The sequence below is a fragment of the Mesoplodon mirus genome, assembly GCF_964341445.2.
Source record: "Mesoplodon mirus genome assembly, chromosome: 5".
NCBI classification, from domain to species: domain Eukaryota; kingdom Metazoa; phylum Chordata; class Mammalia; order Artiodactyla; family Ziphiidae; genus Mesoplodon; species Mesoplodon mirus.
The window spans coordinates 41,043,978-41,060,410 of record NC_138980.1 but is presented as its reverse complement, the minus strand read 5'-3'; the positions used below and the strand labels follow the sequence as shown (position 1 = coordinate 41,060,410).

Sequence of the window (16,433 nt, the reverse complement as noted above, 5' to 3'; positions counted from 1 at the left end):
TATGACTTATTTGAAAAGGAAACAACTCTCCTATCATGTGATTCTCTGTTGACTAGTGCAGTGCCCAGGAATGCCCAAAATATAAGTTTCCTACCAGGTGGAACGCTGACCCAGAAAGGCCAGCTCCAGGAGCATGGTGGCCCCGAGGTCCCGCAGTTTCTCTTCTTGGCATCAGCCTGGCATCCATGAGGGTCCCTTTGTGCCCCTCCCCCAGCTCTTCTTTGGACTCTGGCCTCTCTGTGCCTCAGTTTCTTCATCTGGAAAACAGAGGAGGAAGGTCCTGTTAGCTCAGAGGCTGGTCCTGGAGACTCAGCACGAGAGGCAGCGAGCACAGGGTGGTCCCCCAACGTGGGTGCCCTGAGCTTTTATTTCTGACGTGGCTCCTCCCCAACCTCAGTGCCAGACAAGGCAAGACTTCCTCCTTGCCCCTGGGATCAGCCAACCCGAGTGCGCAGGGACCAGAGAGTTCAGACACTCAACGGGCAGGTTGTGCCTCTATGCCACGTTTTAGTGTGTGTGTGTGTGTGTGGGTGTGGGTGTGGGTGTGGGTGTGGGTGTGGGTATGTGTGGGTCCCCCCCGGCCCCACAGCGCCCCTGGGTCTGTGTTTTCACCGCACTTTCCTGTTGGCTTTCAGCTGCCCCGCCAGTTCCAGGGAGGGCCCTGGGCCAGTGGCTGCCCCCGCCTTTATAAAGGGCTGGCGGGCCTTGAGGAAGCCTGCACAGCTGCCGGGCCTGGAGACACAGAGAAGCCCTGCCCTATCTTCTTCTTCTCCTGCGGGCAGCTTAGACCATGGGAGGCCCCCACAGTGTTGCCTTGTTCATCTTTCACGGTGAGAACTTTGGGGCCCCGTGGGGTGGGGGCAGGCAGCAAGGGAGCCCCTGACAGCACCATGTGGTGCTCCGGCCCCCTCTTCCCCGGGGAGAAACGCGAAGTGTGGTTGGCAGCTCTGGGGCCAGGCTCGGAGGAAGCCACATGGTCAGGCAGGGGCTGAGGGCACATGGGGAGAGGGGCTGGTAGGGCCCAGCACCCCCAAGCCGTGGCAGGATCCCTCAGGGTGCTCTAAGAGCCTGCCCCCTCTCCCAGAAAAATCTCTGAGCTCTCTACTGGAGCCACTCTGGGGGCTGCTCCCAAAGCGGGGAAACAGGTTTGGGGAAGGAGAGGGGCAAAAAGCGAGTGCTGGGACTCCTGAAGACAGCGGGGCATAGGGGAGCGTTGCGGGGCTGGAGGGCTGGGGGGTTGGGGGTGGGACCTCCCCATTGAGGGGGTACCCCGAACCTGTCCCCCACTGTCTCAGTGGCAAGGGGCAGCCCCAGAGACCCTCATTCTGGCTCCCCTGAGCCCAGCTTGGACTCAGCTGTGGGTGGAAAGGACTTTGCCAGTGGAAGGTTTGAACTTGACTGTTGCTGTGACTTCCCCAGGGCCTCCCTTCCCGCCCCACCCAGGGTGGCTCTACCGGTTATCCTGGGCAGCTGGTTGCCAGAGCAACCAAGCAACAAAGAGAATGAAGAAATGGCATTTGGGGTACCAACCAGAGCTTCCCCAGGCCACAGGAACGGGCTTCCCTGTGCTGGCCTGGGATGGCAGGCGTGAGCCCAGTGGCTCCCAGACTGGGAAGCAAGAAACTGGAATCAGTGTGGGGCACACCTGATGCGGGCCGGTGTGTCACCGGGGCCAGCTCTCGCAGCCCCTGAGTCTCACTTTCCACATCTGTAAAATGGGGCAAGACTGGTCTTCACTTTATAGGGCTGTGTTAAAGGTTAACTGAGTTCGTATGCAAACTATTCCTGGTTCACAGAATTAAGTAAATGGTACTTATTATTATTATTATTATTTCACTGGCTGGTCTGGGGGGTAGACTGGAGGGTTCTTAGCAGGAGGAGCAAGGAGAGGATGACTGCCCTGTTCCCACCCCAGGAATCTTACGGCTCAGGCCTCGGCAGGGGGAATGCAAACCAGATGGGACTGGGGGTAGATGACCAGCCGCTCCACTCCCAGCTCCTGTTTGGGCGACTTCCAAGGACCCAGATGGAGAAGTCCTGGCCCAAGAGCCTCCGTAGTTGGGGAGCAGTGCCCAGCCGAGGCAGAGGTCACAGGGCACAAAACAACCTTCCCATCCCCCTGCAGCATCTGGGGACCTTGACCCCATCAATTCCACCTTTTCCAAGCTCCTCTGTTCACCAGATTCTTCCTGAATCTTTTTCTGGGCTCCAAGCCTCAGTCTGTCCATCTGCAGAATGGACACAAACAGGGCAGTTGTGAACGTGAAAGTTGCTACTGGGGACTTTGAGAGCTGGGGACAAATCAGCCCACGTCCCATCCTACCAGGGAAGGCCATTTTGTGGTGTGGCATGCAAAGAGGAACTGAGTCCCAGCCGAGGGGGAAACCGGAGAGGAGGACGAGAGAAATCCTCACACGAGGGAGGGGAAGGACATTCCAGTCTCAGTTTACCCTGGCTGGGAGTGCTTCTGGGAGGGACTCTTGCCCACTGCCAGCCTGAGGGTATCAAGTTTGGACCTAGGGGCTGAGTGGTCACGGGACCCTCCAGCCTGCACCCTTGACAGCCCCGCAAGCTTTGCTCATTATGATGGACCCCAGAATTCCCCTGGGAGCTCCCTCCAACGGCAACAAGCTATGAGTCATCCCTTCCCTTGGCCCAGGAAGTGACTCATGCCTGCCCTTCCTCCCGGCCCCCATCCCTCCGCCCACCGCCCCTTTTGGGTCTCCCTGGATTGTTGGGGTCTGCGCTGCCTCCCTGGCATTCCCACGTGGGCAGGGACTGGACGCCTCCCCCAAGCCCTCCCCATGCCTCCACCTGTTGCTGAGCTGCCCTCCCCCCATCGCTCCCTTTCCCTCTGTTTCCATCCCACCCCCTTTCTAATTGTTTTTCTCTATCTCGCTGTCAATCTCCATAGCTGTGTCTCTCTGTCCAATCTCTGCCATTTCTGTCTCTGAGTGTCCTGTTTCTCTGTCCCTCTCTATCACTGTCTTAACTTCTGTTTCTCTCCATCTGTCTCTCCTCATCTCTCTGTCTCTGTTTCTTTCTCCCTGTCTCTCATCTCTGTTTTATCTCCATCTCTGTCTTCTCTCCATCTCTGTCTTCTTGTCTGTCTCTCTCTGGTGAACCGTGAGGAGATCCCCATCTCTAAAGCCCCTGATGACTTGAGGAGGCCCCAAGAGTGGGGTGCCCCTGAGCAGCAGGTACAGCCTGGGAGGAGGTGCTCATCCAGCACCACCCCCAATGTGAGCCCACAGCATCTTCCTGTGCACAGGGGAGGCTGGGGTGAAATGTCACCACTGGGTCTCAAGACAGTCATCAGGGCTGACAGATGTTGTGGGCGTGGTGTGCATGCACCTGTGTCCCTCAGGCTGGAGGATCTTAGATTCGAGGGTGGGGAGGATCTGAGAAAACACCCAGTCCTTTTCCTCCAACCCCCTCATTCTTACACAGAGAAACGTTGCACGGGGAACTCTACTCAATATTCTGTGATAACCTCTATGAGAAAAGAATCTGAAAAAGAACGAATACACGTGGGACTTCCCGGGGGGTCCAGTGGTTAAGATTCTGAACTTCCACAACAAGGGGCATGGGTTTGATCCCTGGTCGCGGGACTAAGATTCCACATTCTTCGCGGTGCGGCCAAAAAAAAAAAAAGAATGAATATATGTATATGTATAACTGAATCACTTGGCTCTACACCTGAAATTAACACAACATTGTAAATCAACTATAATCCCAGATAATTTTTTTTTTAAAAAGAAAAGAAACGTTGATGACAGTAAACACTTTGACACACCAGGTGATATTCGCAGGCTTACTTCTCACACTACTCTAGGAAATGGGTCCCGTCACCATCCCCATTCTACAGAAGGGGAAGCTGAGGCTCTGAGAGATGAGGTAACCTGACCACAGTCCAGAATTTGAACTGCGGCTGCCAGGCTCCAGTCTGTTTACTGAACTGCTGCCCACAGAGCCCACAGGTCCGCGGGAGCCAGGACCCCCTCGGTGCTTGGGCCCCTTCTCCATCCCTCAGTTTCTGAAACCCACCTCCAGGTGACAGGTGGCAGACCCTCCGGCCATGGGTGTCCAATCTCTGGGAGGTGCCACGTACTCACTCTCTCCTTGAGCAACGGACAGAACCCAAGCCTGGGAGGGGCCAACAGCCTCCTTTCCACAGTTGCTTCTCTCCTAGCATTGCATCTGCCCTTCCCTGCTCTGGTGACCCCCTTGACCCTCCCCTTCTCTGTTCCAGTGCTGTGTGTCTTGCTGACTCTGTCGGAAGTTGGGTCCCGGAACACCACGGGTGAGTCTGCTGGGAGCAACTCAGTCCACAGCCGGAGCCTGGGGAAGGGGCCCTAGACCCTCACCCACCCACCTCAGCCCAAACAGGAGAGAGGCCTGTTGCAAGGGGGAAGGCCAGGGTCATGCCTCCCCAACACCCCTTCTTATGGAGATGATCCTGCCCCCCTCCCCAGCCCCTGACTCAGCCCTCACGTTCTGACCAAGGTCTCCATCCCCACAGCCTGTGGGCGGTGCCCTGCAAACTCCTCATGTGTCAATGGCACCACCTGCCGCTGCGCTCCCGGATTCAGTTCTTCATCTGGGGAGATCTTCACCTTCAGCTCATTGGAGAGCTGTGATGGTACAGAGGCTTGGGGGTGATGGAGGGACATGCAGAGATTGTGGGGTACAGTCCAATGCCCGTGGGGGGACATGGGTGTTGGTTGGGGGCTTCAGCCTTTCTCCTCAGGACCATCATCAAGGACAGAAAAAAGAGAAAGGAAAAGCTATGTGAGAGGTGGAGAGATGAGACATGAATAAACATGGCTTCCTGGAGAGAGAGGAGCTGGGTCTCCAGGAGTCTGGAGTCTGTGCCTCAGTTTGCCCTTTCAGGACTGACGAGGGGGATGCAGAGCTTCCACCCACCCCCTACTTCAGCACTTCCCACTGTGTCCCAATCTGGGGTGCCAGCCAGAGGGCCAAGAAGAGCAGAGCTGATTGTGCAAGCTTCAGGAATGGCTTGCTCCAGCTGCAGCCCAGCCTCAGCAGTATTGCCTGAGAGTCTAATTCTTTCTAAAAAGACACTGATTAGCCATCAGGACCAGTGCTGGGGAGCCAGGTAGGGGATGGGGATCTCTGCCCTGACCAAACTCACGCCTTTGGGAGGTGACCCTGTGCCCTGCTGTGTTCCAGACATCAACGAGTGCGGACCACCCTTGACAGTGTCCTGTGGAAAATTAGCAGACTGCCAGAACACGGAAGGGGGCTATCACTGCATGTGCAGCCCAGGATATGAGCTTATTTCTCGGGCACCAATGTTCAAGAATGAGAGTGAGAACACGTGTCGAGGTAAGAATGATCCTGCATCTTCCACTTCTCCATCCATGAGGTTTGGGGTCACTCAAATACTGAGTCATTCCTGTAGCATCCAGGGGTCAGGGCTTTGGTTACAGGTGTAGCACCCAGGTCTGAGTTGGGACAGTTGTACCTGTGCCTTTCCCACCCGCACAGAGAGGCAGGGCGGCATGAGCCAGGGACCCAACTCCTGGCTTTGCCACCTGAGAGCTGTGTGTGTGACACTGGCCAGGATACTTATTCAGAAATCACTGTTAACATGTGAGATGTGATAATACTATTGTGAGTGTATGTTTTTGTTTTGTTTTTTTAGAGTCTCTATCTTTTACAGATAAAAACAAAAGGAGCTTTGCCTTTTATTAACTGTGTGATTTTGGACAAGTTACTTCACCTCTCTGTGCCTCGGTTTACCCATCTGTAAAAAGGGGGTGACCAATGGCGCTTATTACCTCATAGAATTCCAGGAAGGTATAGGAGATCACAAAACACAAAACAGTGATGGCTGTTGGGTTTTTAAATTATAATGATTATGATTTAATGCACCCTTTCCAGGATGGGCATCCCTGTGGTTCATGCCCCACGGTGGGTGCTCAGGAGCAGCTGTCCCAGTCCATCCCCTTACCAGGGACCCCGGAGGAGCCTGGTCTCCACACATCACCAGGTTTTGCGCCCTTTCCAGAGGGGGAAGGCAGGCAGGCAGGGAAAGGGGCAGATGGGGCCAGCAGTGGACAGACAGGAGCCACGACTCCAGAGAGGGGTCCAGAGAGGGGATTAGACACGAATACTGAGGAGGGGAGGGGAAAGTGGGAGGTGAGGAGATGGCTGAGCCCAGGGTCCAGAGGACTCTGAGTAGGGTCCATAGGCCCACCCTGCTGCTACCTTGGTCCCAGCGCCTTTCCTCCTGCCCTGCAGAGGGAGGGCGGCAGAGCCTCCCTGGTGGGAGGGAAGAGAGGACCTCATCTATGTGGAGGTGCTGCTGGTCCACAGGGGCCTCTGTGGGGGTATGCTGTGCTTGAAACACGTGGCCTGGCCAGAGCCTTCATGTGAATTGGAAAAATGTCCCTTATCTCCAAGGTGAACACTGTGGGTTTAGGGAATGGAGAGTGAGTTGGTTTTCCTCTCCCACTTGCCTCCTTGGCTGGACACCCTTGTGCAGTCAGCAACCTGCACAACTGTACATGGTGGTCATGGAGCCCACTCAGTGTGCCTTGACTGGGGGTGCCACCCACCCACTGTTGTGAGTCCCTGCAGAGACACGGATGAACAAGAGTGAGGTGTGAGAGGGACCTCTATGGACCTCAAGGAGGGTGACTGCGAGGGCAGCCTGCTGGTTTGGACCAGAGCTTGCTGCCTGAAGACCTAGCTCTGTGACTGGCTCAGCTGGACTGTCTGTGCACCCCTTCCTCGGCATTCCTACCTTTGCCGCACCTGAGGATGTGTCCACCCATGTCCTGGCCATGGGGTCTGCTATGGGCAGGAGACACGGGCTGACCCCTGGGTTCCTCATCCCACTTTCTCCAGGCATCAGACGGCCATCCTGTGCACCTACCTCATCTCCCAACCCTCTCTGAACCCCAAGGCTCAGGACCCTTTGCAGAGGGTCATTTCCAGATGTTTGGAACATCCCCCCGGCCACCTGGCATCTTATTTGCATGAAACAAAAGAGGGGCTGGCATTCAAGATACTCAATGAGGTCAAAGCACCGTGTGTTCCAGCACAATATCTGCCCTCTTCGCCACTGTTAGTGACTGCTGGGAGGAGACCTACCCCTCTGGGGCCCTCTCAGACCCCCCTGGGCCATGGTGGACCCTGGGACCCTGTCCAGAAATGCGGGAGGAGGGAGATTCAAGGACAGGTCCACCGTCCCTGGCCAGCCCTGCCCTGGCTCAGCAACCTGCCTGGAAAAGATGCCTCCTGGCACCCTGACCCCAATTCTCAGCCGCTCAGCTTCCATCTATTTCCCCACACAAGGCTCCACCCTGAGCCTCCCCAGTAATTCCAGTTCACGGACCTGAGGCAGCTCTGATGACTGGGGCCTGGGAGGACGTTGTGTCAGGGGTGAGCAGGGTGACATTGAGCCCCCAACACACTGGAAGAATCAGATGAACAAAGAGGCTCCCATCTGGACCAGATGACAGAAGAGGTTGTCATCAGGGACCATTGCCCCTGGCCTGGCCCTCTACTGAAGAGATCAACCCAGGCCCCACGATGACCCAGACCACTTGGGGACAGAAGATGGAGGCTGAGCCCCACTCGGCAGGGTCCACGGGTCTACGTCCCAGGTGAGAGCCCAAGGGCCAAGACAACAGAAACACCTGCCACCCTTCATGCATGAGCACCTGCTCCCTGCTACAGCACCCAGCCATTGCCCACTGCAGGCCTTGCTCAGATGTGGATTCTCACCACTTCCTGACAATCTAGGCGATGCCTTCGTGGGAATCAGAAAAAGGCACCTTCACAGGCCCAAGGCTGCCTGGCCAGACATCAGCCCCACTGTCCAGCACAGCCTGGTGCCCACTGTCCAGGTGGCCTTGGCCTTTCCAGCATCACCCTCATTTTCTGTGCCACTGCCCAAAAGCCTCGTCCTTGAGGGGCGTGGCTCAGGGGTGGGTCTCGGTCCATCTCCATGGAGCTGGAGTCTCAGAGTTAGCGTGGACAGGAGAGTGCTGTCCCGCCAGGGTCACCAGGATCCAAGGAGAACTCAGCTGGCAACACTCACTCTGGGGGAGTCAGGACAAAGGCCACCACCGGTAGCCAAGATGGGGCCTCCCTGCTCAGGGAACACAGCATTTCTCCTGCACTCGGTTCCCAGGAAGGCACACCCAGGCCTTTGTCCAGATCCTTAGGCTGGGACACAAGCAGCTGTGATGTCCCCACCACAGCTGGGAGCTTCCCAGGGAGGCTGAGAGAGCCAGAGCCGGCAGACGGGAGGACTTGGGTCACTCCTGCCCACATCTGGACAACAGAACATCTGGGCCGCCATGCTGACCCATAGGATGCCTCCATGTGAATTAGAAAAGACCCACTCACTGGGGAAGAGAGAGCGGGCCCTTCTGGATGTTTCTATGCCAGGAAATGTGGCCAACCCCCAGCCCAGAAGGCTGTCCACAGCTGCAGGCATCCATCATCCTCTCCCTCCCCTTGCAGATGTAGATGAATGTCAGCAGAAACCCAAAGTCTGTAAAGGCCACAGCATCTGCATCAACACCCAGGGCAACTACATCTGCCAGTGCCCAGCCCACCTGGCTTGGAGCTCAACCTGGAGGACCCAAAACTATGCACAGGTAGAGGCCCTTGGAAGACAGTGTGAGGCTGGCCTGGAGCTGGAGAAGGAGTCGAGGCGGTCCCTGAAGCCTGAGGAGGAGGGAGAAGAGCCTCAGGTTCCTGCAATGCTAAGGGCCTGCCGGGGCCCTGCCCAAGGACTTGCCTCCCCGAAAGGTCCCACCACAGGCCAGGGAGGCGGCAGAGCCTTCTGGGCCTGGGGTTCCCTTGTGGAGTTCCCTGCCCCCGTGAACATCCCCCAGACCTCGCCCCTTCCTCATCTGTCACATTCGAGCAGAGGAAGCTGTCACTTCTTGTTCCCAGAAGGGGAACCTCAGTCCAGGGCTGGACTTCCAGACCCCATGGCTCAGTCTCCCTCCTGGTTTTACTATAAAGTGGGGACCATGGCCCCTGCCATGCCCATCTTGCAGAGAGGCTACCTTAAGGTGCTTTGAGGGTGAAGTTGAAGGTCACCAGGTGATGGCACGTGCAATCACAGTGGGGTCCTTGGTGCTGGGCAGTGATAAGTGGGTACAGTGAGAAGTGGAAGTGGGGGGCGCCTGACCCTCTGGCTTTGTCCTCAGATGTGAATGAATGTACCTCGGGAAGAAACCCATGCCACAACTCCAGCTACTGCTTCAACCTCGTGGGCACCTATAAGTGCCACTGCCGTCCAGGCTGGAAGCCAATTCCTGGGGCCCCCAGCGGCCCAAACAACACTGTCTGCGAAGGTTCAGAGCTCAGATGCTATGTTCTTGGAGGCCCACACTTAAAACATCTGATCACATATTCAGTGGCACCTACACAAACCAAACAGAAAGAATGCTGGGGGAGCCCTGCTGTGCCAGGCATTCATTCTTTTGAGGCTAAATGTCAAAACATCTGGGGGTCCTGGAGAAGGAGCTAGGGTGCCAAGAGGAAAGCTCCCAGGGACTCCAGGCAGCAGCTAATTACTAACTGAGACGAAGATACTTCAGTGTTTTCACAACCTGCCTATGTGTATGGGGCTCACCTGTTATGTGTCAGAACTCTGCACACTTCCCATAAATAACCTCAGCGTCCACCGTTCAAGGATGTGCAGTCACCAGGTGGCATCACCTCCAGGGGTGGGAGGGGGCACTAATATGGGAAAAAGAGGGGCACAGAGAGGAGAGGGGCCTCATCAGGGCTGGGACAGAGCCAGACCCCCTTCTTCGTGTCCCCAGATATGGATGAGTGCAGATCCGGGCAGCATGAGTGTCGCAACTCCACCATCTGCGTCAACACCGTGGGTTCATACACATGTCAGTGCCGCCAAGGCTGGGTGCCCAAACCCGGATTCCAGGATAAGCAAATGGGCACCATCTCCTGCGAAGGTACCTGTCCTGACCTGACCCCAGACCCCCTCCTACAACAAGCACAGACACTCTCACACCTAATGAACTGCTGTCCTGTCCCCTGCAGAGATCTCCTTCCCCACCTGGACCGCACCCCCTGAAATCAAGAGCCAGGTGAGTGGCCCCAGCAGGGAACAGGAGGCAGGAAATCCCTCCACTCAGCTCACCCTGTCCACCCATTTTCCCCAAGCTCCCCCATCCAGGATGAGGTTCTCTGACCCAGCCCCCTTCTCTCCCCTCTCTCCAGAGCCTCTCTGGCTTCTTTGAAAGAGTCCAGAAAATGAGCATAGACTTCAACTCATCCTTGACCCAGGAAACCATCCAGGTAAGGGCAGGCCCTGGGGGGAACCCCAGGACAGTGTGGGGTGGCTGGAGGATGCTTCAGTGTGAGTGGAGATGCCCAAGCAGGGGCCTCTGTGTCTGTATGCACAATATACACACACACCATATATATACATTGTACAAACACAGACATACATACACACCCCAAAATGTACACACACACACACATTTGAGAGGGATATAATGGCAATAGAATGAAGCAGTTGAGAATTTCACCTCTGGAGCCAGGCCTCAAGGTTCAAATACACCCCATCCTACCCGCTGCCACTTCCTGCTGTGTGACCTCGGGCAAGTGACTCCCCCTCTCTGGGCCTGTCTCTTCACTTCATAAATGGTGCCTGCTTCATACAGTTGGTGAAAAGGTTTAAATGAACTAATAGAAGTAAGGCTCAAAGAATAGTGCCTGGCACACAGTATAAGCAGTATACGTAAGTTTTGGCATATGTCCTTAGCCTGGTAGAAATATTGAGCCCCTAAAAAATAATAATAATAACTTTTAAAAAGAGAGATATGCGAGGAACTTCCCTGGTGGTCCAGTGGGTAACACTCCACACTCTCAGTGCAGGGGGCCTGGGTTCCCTGGTTGGGGAACTAGATCCCGCATGCATGCCGCAACTAGTAAGAGTCCTCATGCCCCAACTAAAGATGCCGCATGCCGTACAAAGATCCCACGTGCTGCAACCAAGACCCGGCACAGCCAAAATAAATAAATAAATATTTAAAAAAGAGAGAGAGAGAAACATGTGAGCCCCTTGTGTCATTTAAAATTTTCCAGTAGCTACATTTTTAAAATATAAAAGTAGGGCTTCCCTGGTGGCGCAGTGGTTGAGAATCTGCCTGCCGATGCAGGGGACACGGGTTCGCGCCCCAGTCCAGGAAGATCCCACATGCTGCGGAGCGGCTAGGCCCGTGAGCCATGGCTGCTAAGCCTGCGCGTCCGGAGCCTGTGCTCCGCAACGGGAGAGGCCACAACAGTGAGAGGCCTGCGTACCGCAAAAAAAAAAAAATAATAATAATAAAAATAATAAAATAAAATATAAAAGTAAAGAATAAATTTAAGAGCAAAAGTAAACAAGTGAAATTAATGTAAAAATTGCCTATAACCCAGTAGATTCAAACTCTTACCATTTCAACGTGGAGCCATATTTCAAGCGACACCTGTGGCTCGTGGCCACTGTTCTGGGGCAGTGCAGACTTAGAAAAGGGCCTGACGTAAAGCCCGTGCCTGATAAGTGTTAAGTACTGTCGTTGTTATAATACGTGCACACAGGCATATACTCAGTCCCCTTACTTGTCTTCTGGCTACTGCAGTGTCTTGAAGATTCCCCTGTGTCTGTCCCCCAGGCAACCCAGGTGGTTCTCCAGTGTGTACCCCAGTTGTGGGGGTGGGGTGAGGGGAGGTGAGATCAGGGTCCTTCAGGCAGCCCCTGTGGTGCAATGACCCAGCAGCTGTCACCCAACACCCACAGTACCTCATCATGTCAGTGGATGACCTGTTGAAAACCCCAGGGGACCTGGAGGCCTTGGACCTGTCTTCCAGGCACCACACAGCCACCTACCTGTTCTCAGGCCTCGAACAAATCCTGAGGACCCTGGCCAAAGCCATGTCTGGAGGCTCCTTCATCTACCATTCTCCTGGGGACACAGGTGAGACCCTGTCCTGCCCCGCCCCAGCCCCGGGCTCCCTTCATACACCCAGAGTCCCTGATCACTGTCCCCTGTCCCCTCAGAGCTGTCCCTGATGGTACAGGAGCAGGGGAATGGAAACGTCACCGTGGGCCAGAGCCATGCACGGATGCTGCTGGACTGGGCCGTGGCAGCTGGAGCCGAGAAGTCCGGTAATGGCAGGATCCAGAGCGGGCACCTGAGGGAGAGGGATGGAGAAGCTGGGATATGGCTAGGGGTGAGATTCAGAATATGCAGCAACTGAAAACTGACCCATGGGGAGGGACTCCAGGCATCACAGTGGACTGGTGAGCCCGAATTAGACACCTTAGGAGGGAGGATGGGGCACAGAAGGAAGCAGAGCAGAAGGTAACCAGCGTGTCCGTCCCCCAGGCCCCACCGTGGTAGGAATCCTCTCCAGCCCGAACATGCAGAAATTGCTGGCCAACGCCTCTTTGGAGCTGGACTTGGAGAAGCAAACCGAGCTGGAAGAGATCTACGAAAGTCCCGTCCGCGGTGCCCAGCTCAGGCTTCTTTCAGCCGTCAACTTGGTCTTTCTGAGCAACACGAACACAGATAAACTCAACTCCAAGGTCACCTTTGCCTTCTCCCACCCTGTGAGTCCTTGGGTGGGGAGGGGGGTTCAGCCCTACTGCTCACCCCACGGCCAAGGTCACCGTGGTCCCTCTGCAGCCTTTGTTTCCCCACCTCCACCCACTCTGCTCCTTCCTTACAGGTATCTCAGGGCCTTTGCACTTGCTGTGCCCTCTGCCTGGGACACCTTTCCTCCACATGGCTCAGTCTTTACCTGTCTCCAGTCTTTGTTCAAATGTCACCTCCTTTTCTAGGTCTTCCCTGCTTATTTTAAATTACAATCTGTAATCACGCCCCACCTTTCCCCTTTGCTCTTTTCCTTCTTTCTTTTGCACTCAGCACCTTCTAACACACTATCTAGTTTACTTATTGAATATTTATTAGGTTTATTATTTTCTGTCTGTCTCCCCCACTAGTATGTCAGCCCCAGAAGGCCAGGGACTTGTGTCTGCCCTGTTTACTCCCGTGTCCCCTGGCCTGACACACACAGTAGGTGCTCAGTAGACAAATGCCAAATGAAAAACAGCCCTCTTTGGGTTCAACCCAAGCCCAGTACCCAAGGGTGGGTTCCAGGCTAACCTCTACCACCGCCCCTACCTGCTCACAGTGGGAGACGCCCGGGACACGGCAGGAGCTGATCTGTGCCTTCTGGAAGAGTGACAGCAACAGCAGAGGGTACTGGGCCACCTCGGGCTGCCAGACGCTGGGCAGCGGGAATGGCAGCACCACCTGCCAATGCAATCACCTGAGCAGCTTTGCTATTCTCATGGCCCACTACGATGTGGAGGTGAGCAGACCAGGGGCCATCCTCAAAAACCCACAAGTGGCACGGTTGGCTTCGGTGAGACAGGCAGCTGGTTCTTGGGGGTACGGTCCACCTGGTTCTGTATGGTTGCACAGCCCAGGTGGCCCTACACCACACCCCCCAGTCCTTTCCCTGGGACCCCCCAGACCTCCACATGACCCAGCAACTAAACAGAGTGGCCTGGCACTGCAGGCCCTGCTCCGGCCGGTGCCCCTCTGACCGCTCACCCCCTAACAAGTTGTTAAATATCCCTAAAAGCTCCTGAGGGAGCACAACTTTCTGTATGTGGCCTCAGAGGGATCCATAGATACGCTGGGCCATGTGAATACCTGGAATGGGCCAGGCAGAGTAGCGGAGGCTGGTGGTCCAGGCCCAAGGCCCAGGAAGGACAAAAATGTGGGTTTTGAGGAGCTCATAGGTGTGGTTAGGTGTAGGAGGGGCAAGAGATGAGATAGAGATGAGGGTCAGAGAGGTGGGCTCATCAGTGTTGGGAAAGAAGGTTGCAGCCATTGAGCCCTCATTGGGGACCTTCTCAGGAGAGCTGTCTGGGTGTGTAGTGGGGAAGCCCACCCGGAAGAACTAGGGATCCCTGCTGCACCCATGGGGGTGGGGGTGGCGGTATTTAGGATGAGACACAGCAGGTTTACTCAGATGTTGATGGCAGAGGAGGTGGGGAGGAGATGAGCCACCTGATCAGAGTCCTACAGGCCAGGTCCCAGGTGCCTGTTGGTGGTGGGGCCCACAAGGAGGGCAGGAAGGCCTCAGAGTGCTAATCGAGTCCCTCCCACCCCGTCCTGCAACCAGGACTGGAAGCTGGCCCTGATCACCAAGGTGGGACTGTCTTTGTCGCTGGTCTGCCTGCTGCTGTGCATTCTCACCTTCCTGCTGGTGCGGGCCATCCAGGGCTCGCGCACCACGGTGCACCTGCACCTGTGCATCTGCCTCTTCGTGGGTTCTACCATCTTCCTGGCGGGCATCGAGAACGAAGGCGGCCAGGTGAGGCCCCGCCCCGTGGAAGGCCCCACTCTCGCCTGAGCGCTAGACCTACCTGCGAGGGCCTAGAGTGGAATAGCCCCGCCCACTCCCAGCTGGGTCCGGTGGTCGGGCCCGGGAAGCCCAGGGCCCTGCCCATTCGCCCGCTTTAACCCCCGCATGGCCACGCCCTGACTCCGCCTGCCATCCGGCCTCGGGCCCGCCCATCGCCGACGTCACCCGCCCCTCTGTTCCCCCCCCCGCCCCGCCCCCGCCCCGCAGATTGGGCTGCGCTGCCGCCTGGTGGCCGGGCTGCTGCACTACTGCTTCCTGGCCGCCTTCTGCTGGATGAGCCTCGAGGGCGTGGAGCTCTACTTCCTCGTGGTGCGCGTGTTCCAAGGCCAAGGCCTGAGAAAGCGCTGGCTGTGCCTGATCGGCTACGGCGTGCCGCTGTTCATCGTGGCCGTCTCGGCAGCCATCAGGAGCCAGGGCTACGGCCGCCCCCAGTAGTGAGTGCGAGGTGGTGGGAGGGGGCCAGGGCGTGGAGGCTGCACCCAAACACAGTGCCCCTGCTCCCCTGTGGCTCCCCTCTGGGCTTACTGGGTGCTGACCAGACCCCTCCCTTCTCGCCCAGCTGCTGGTTGGACCACGCCAACGGCTTCCTCTGGAGCTTCCTGGGACCTGTGACCTTCATCGTTTTGGTAACTGCCTCACTCCCCACCCCACACCTGTGGAAACCTGAGGTGCTTGGCTCCACGCTGAGCCAGCTACACCGGCTTTGTCCCTGTCAATTCCAAGGACACCCCCTAATCCGAATTCTGTGCTCCCCACCCAGTGCAATGCTGTCATCTTCGTGATTACTGTCTGGAAGCTCACTCAGAAGTTTTCTGAAATCAACCCAGACATAAAGAAACTCAAGAAGGCCAGGTGAGAGCAGGGGCAGGGAGGGGGCCTGGCAGGAGTGGGTGTGTGAGGCGAGGACCTTACGTGGCAACTGCCCACATCCCCACAGGGTGCTGACCATCACCGCCATTGCCCAGCTCTTTGTGTTGGGCTGCACCTGGGTCTTCGGCCTGTTCCTCTTCGACCAACCTAACTGGGTGCTGTGCTACACCTTCAGCATCCTCAACTGCCTGCAGGGCCTCTTCCTCTTTGTGCTGTACTGCCTCCTCAACAAGAAGGTGGGCTGCAGGCCGGGGCTGGGACCCGAGTCCTGGGGCCCCCTCCTCCCCTGACCTGGCACCCTGTGCCCCACAGGTGAGGGAGGAGTACCGGAGGTGGGCCTGCATGGTCACCAGGAACAAGTACTCCGAGTTCGCCACATCCACCTCTGGGTCTGGCTCCAGCCAGAGTCAGACTCAGGTAAGGGCTGAGCCTGGAGCGGGGGTGCAGGCCATAAGGCACCTGGGCCTGGGATCAATTCTCACGGGGCTCCTTTCTCTCCAGGCCCTCAGGCCCTCAGAGTCTGGCATGTGAAGGCGCCGTTCTGGCCGGGCCAGCGGCTCCCGTGGCCTCCACAGCTCCTGCACACGCTGAAGACCTCCTCTCCTCTCCCACTGCTCCGCTCCCTCCTGCCTTGGTCCCCATACGCACCACGGAGAGGGTGACAACTGCCATCTGGCACCGTACTCCAGAATACCCAGCCAGGGTGGAGAGTCGGACCTACTGGGCCTGCTTCTGGCTGCCTCTCAGCTCCACCCCAGCCAGGACCCAGGTAGGGGCAGAAGCTGGCCCAGGACTGCAGCCCCTTGCCCTGGCACACAAGGCCCAGACAGACTGAGGGCTCCTGTGCCCAGCCTGGCCCTCCCCCCTCATCTGTCTTTGCTACAGAACAAGAGGCCAGGGTGCTGGGACTCAGCACCGGTTAAGCTAAGACTGAGGTCAGGGGTGGGAGAAGGGCAGGGCCGAAGGCTCATGGTACAGAGGCCCATCTGCCTCCAGGGCAGAGGGTTCTCACTGATGTGAAGGCTGTGGATACTGTGTAATGTTTTTTATCTGTATAAACCTTTCAGTGTTGACACTTAAAATTAAATATCACGTTGACATAGAAAGTGGCATTTCTT

The 16,433-nt window shown here is 56.6% G+C and overlaps 1 protein-coding gene across 4 annotated transcripts; it reads left to right on the top strand.

Moving 5' to 3' along the window:
- The first annotated feature begins 407 nt into the window (after window positions 1-407).
- Window positions 408-16,421, top strand: ADGRE5 (adhesion G protein-coupled receptor E5). 4 transcript variants are annotated; one of them, XM_082620407.1, is made up of 19 exons: window positions 408-486; window positions 636-830; window positions 4,253-4,303; window positions 4,523-4,642; window positions 5,194-5,349; window positions 9,822-9,971; window positions 10,060-10,106; window positions 10,240-10,317; window positions 11,804-11,981; window positions 12,065-12,172; window positions 12,393-12,592; window positions 13,201-13,380; window positions 14,203-14,394; window positions 14,653-14,879; window positions 15,005-15,071; window positions 15,206-15,297; window positions 15,383-15,551; window positions 15,628-15,732; window positions 15,817-16,421. In XM_082620407.1, the coding sequence occupies exons 2-19, from the start codon at window positions 791-793 to the stop codon at window positions 15,844-15,846; spliced, it is 2,190 nt and encodes a 729-aa protein (XP_082476533.1). In that variant the 5' UTR covers window positions 408-486; window positions 636-790; the 3' UTR covers window positions 15,847-16,421. The 4 variants fall into 4 exon arrangements, with proteins under 4 accessions (XP_082476533.1, XP_082476530.1, XP_082476532.1 ...); XM_082620404.1 differs by having other exon boundaries at window positions 12,393-12,616; XM_082620406.1 differs by having other exon boundaries at window positions 466-512; window positions 12,393-12,616.
- The last annotated feature ends 12 nt before the right edge of the window (window positions 16,422-16,433 follow it).

Bases quoted from the DNA above. Each gene is read 5' to 3' on its own strand.
- ADGRE5 (XM_082620404.1), top strand. From the start codon at position 791: ATGGGAGGCCCCCACAGTGTTGCCTTGTTCATCTTTCACG. The intron at 10,318-11,803 runs GTAAGGGCAGGC...CAACACCCACAG, and splicing joins TGACCCAGGAAACCATCCAG to TACCTCATCATGTCAGTGGA. The intron at 14,880-15,004 runs GTGAGTGCGAGG...CTTCTCGCCCAG, and splicing joins GGCTACGGCCGCCCCCAGTA to CTGCTGGTTGGACCACGCCA.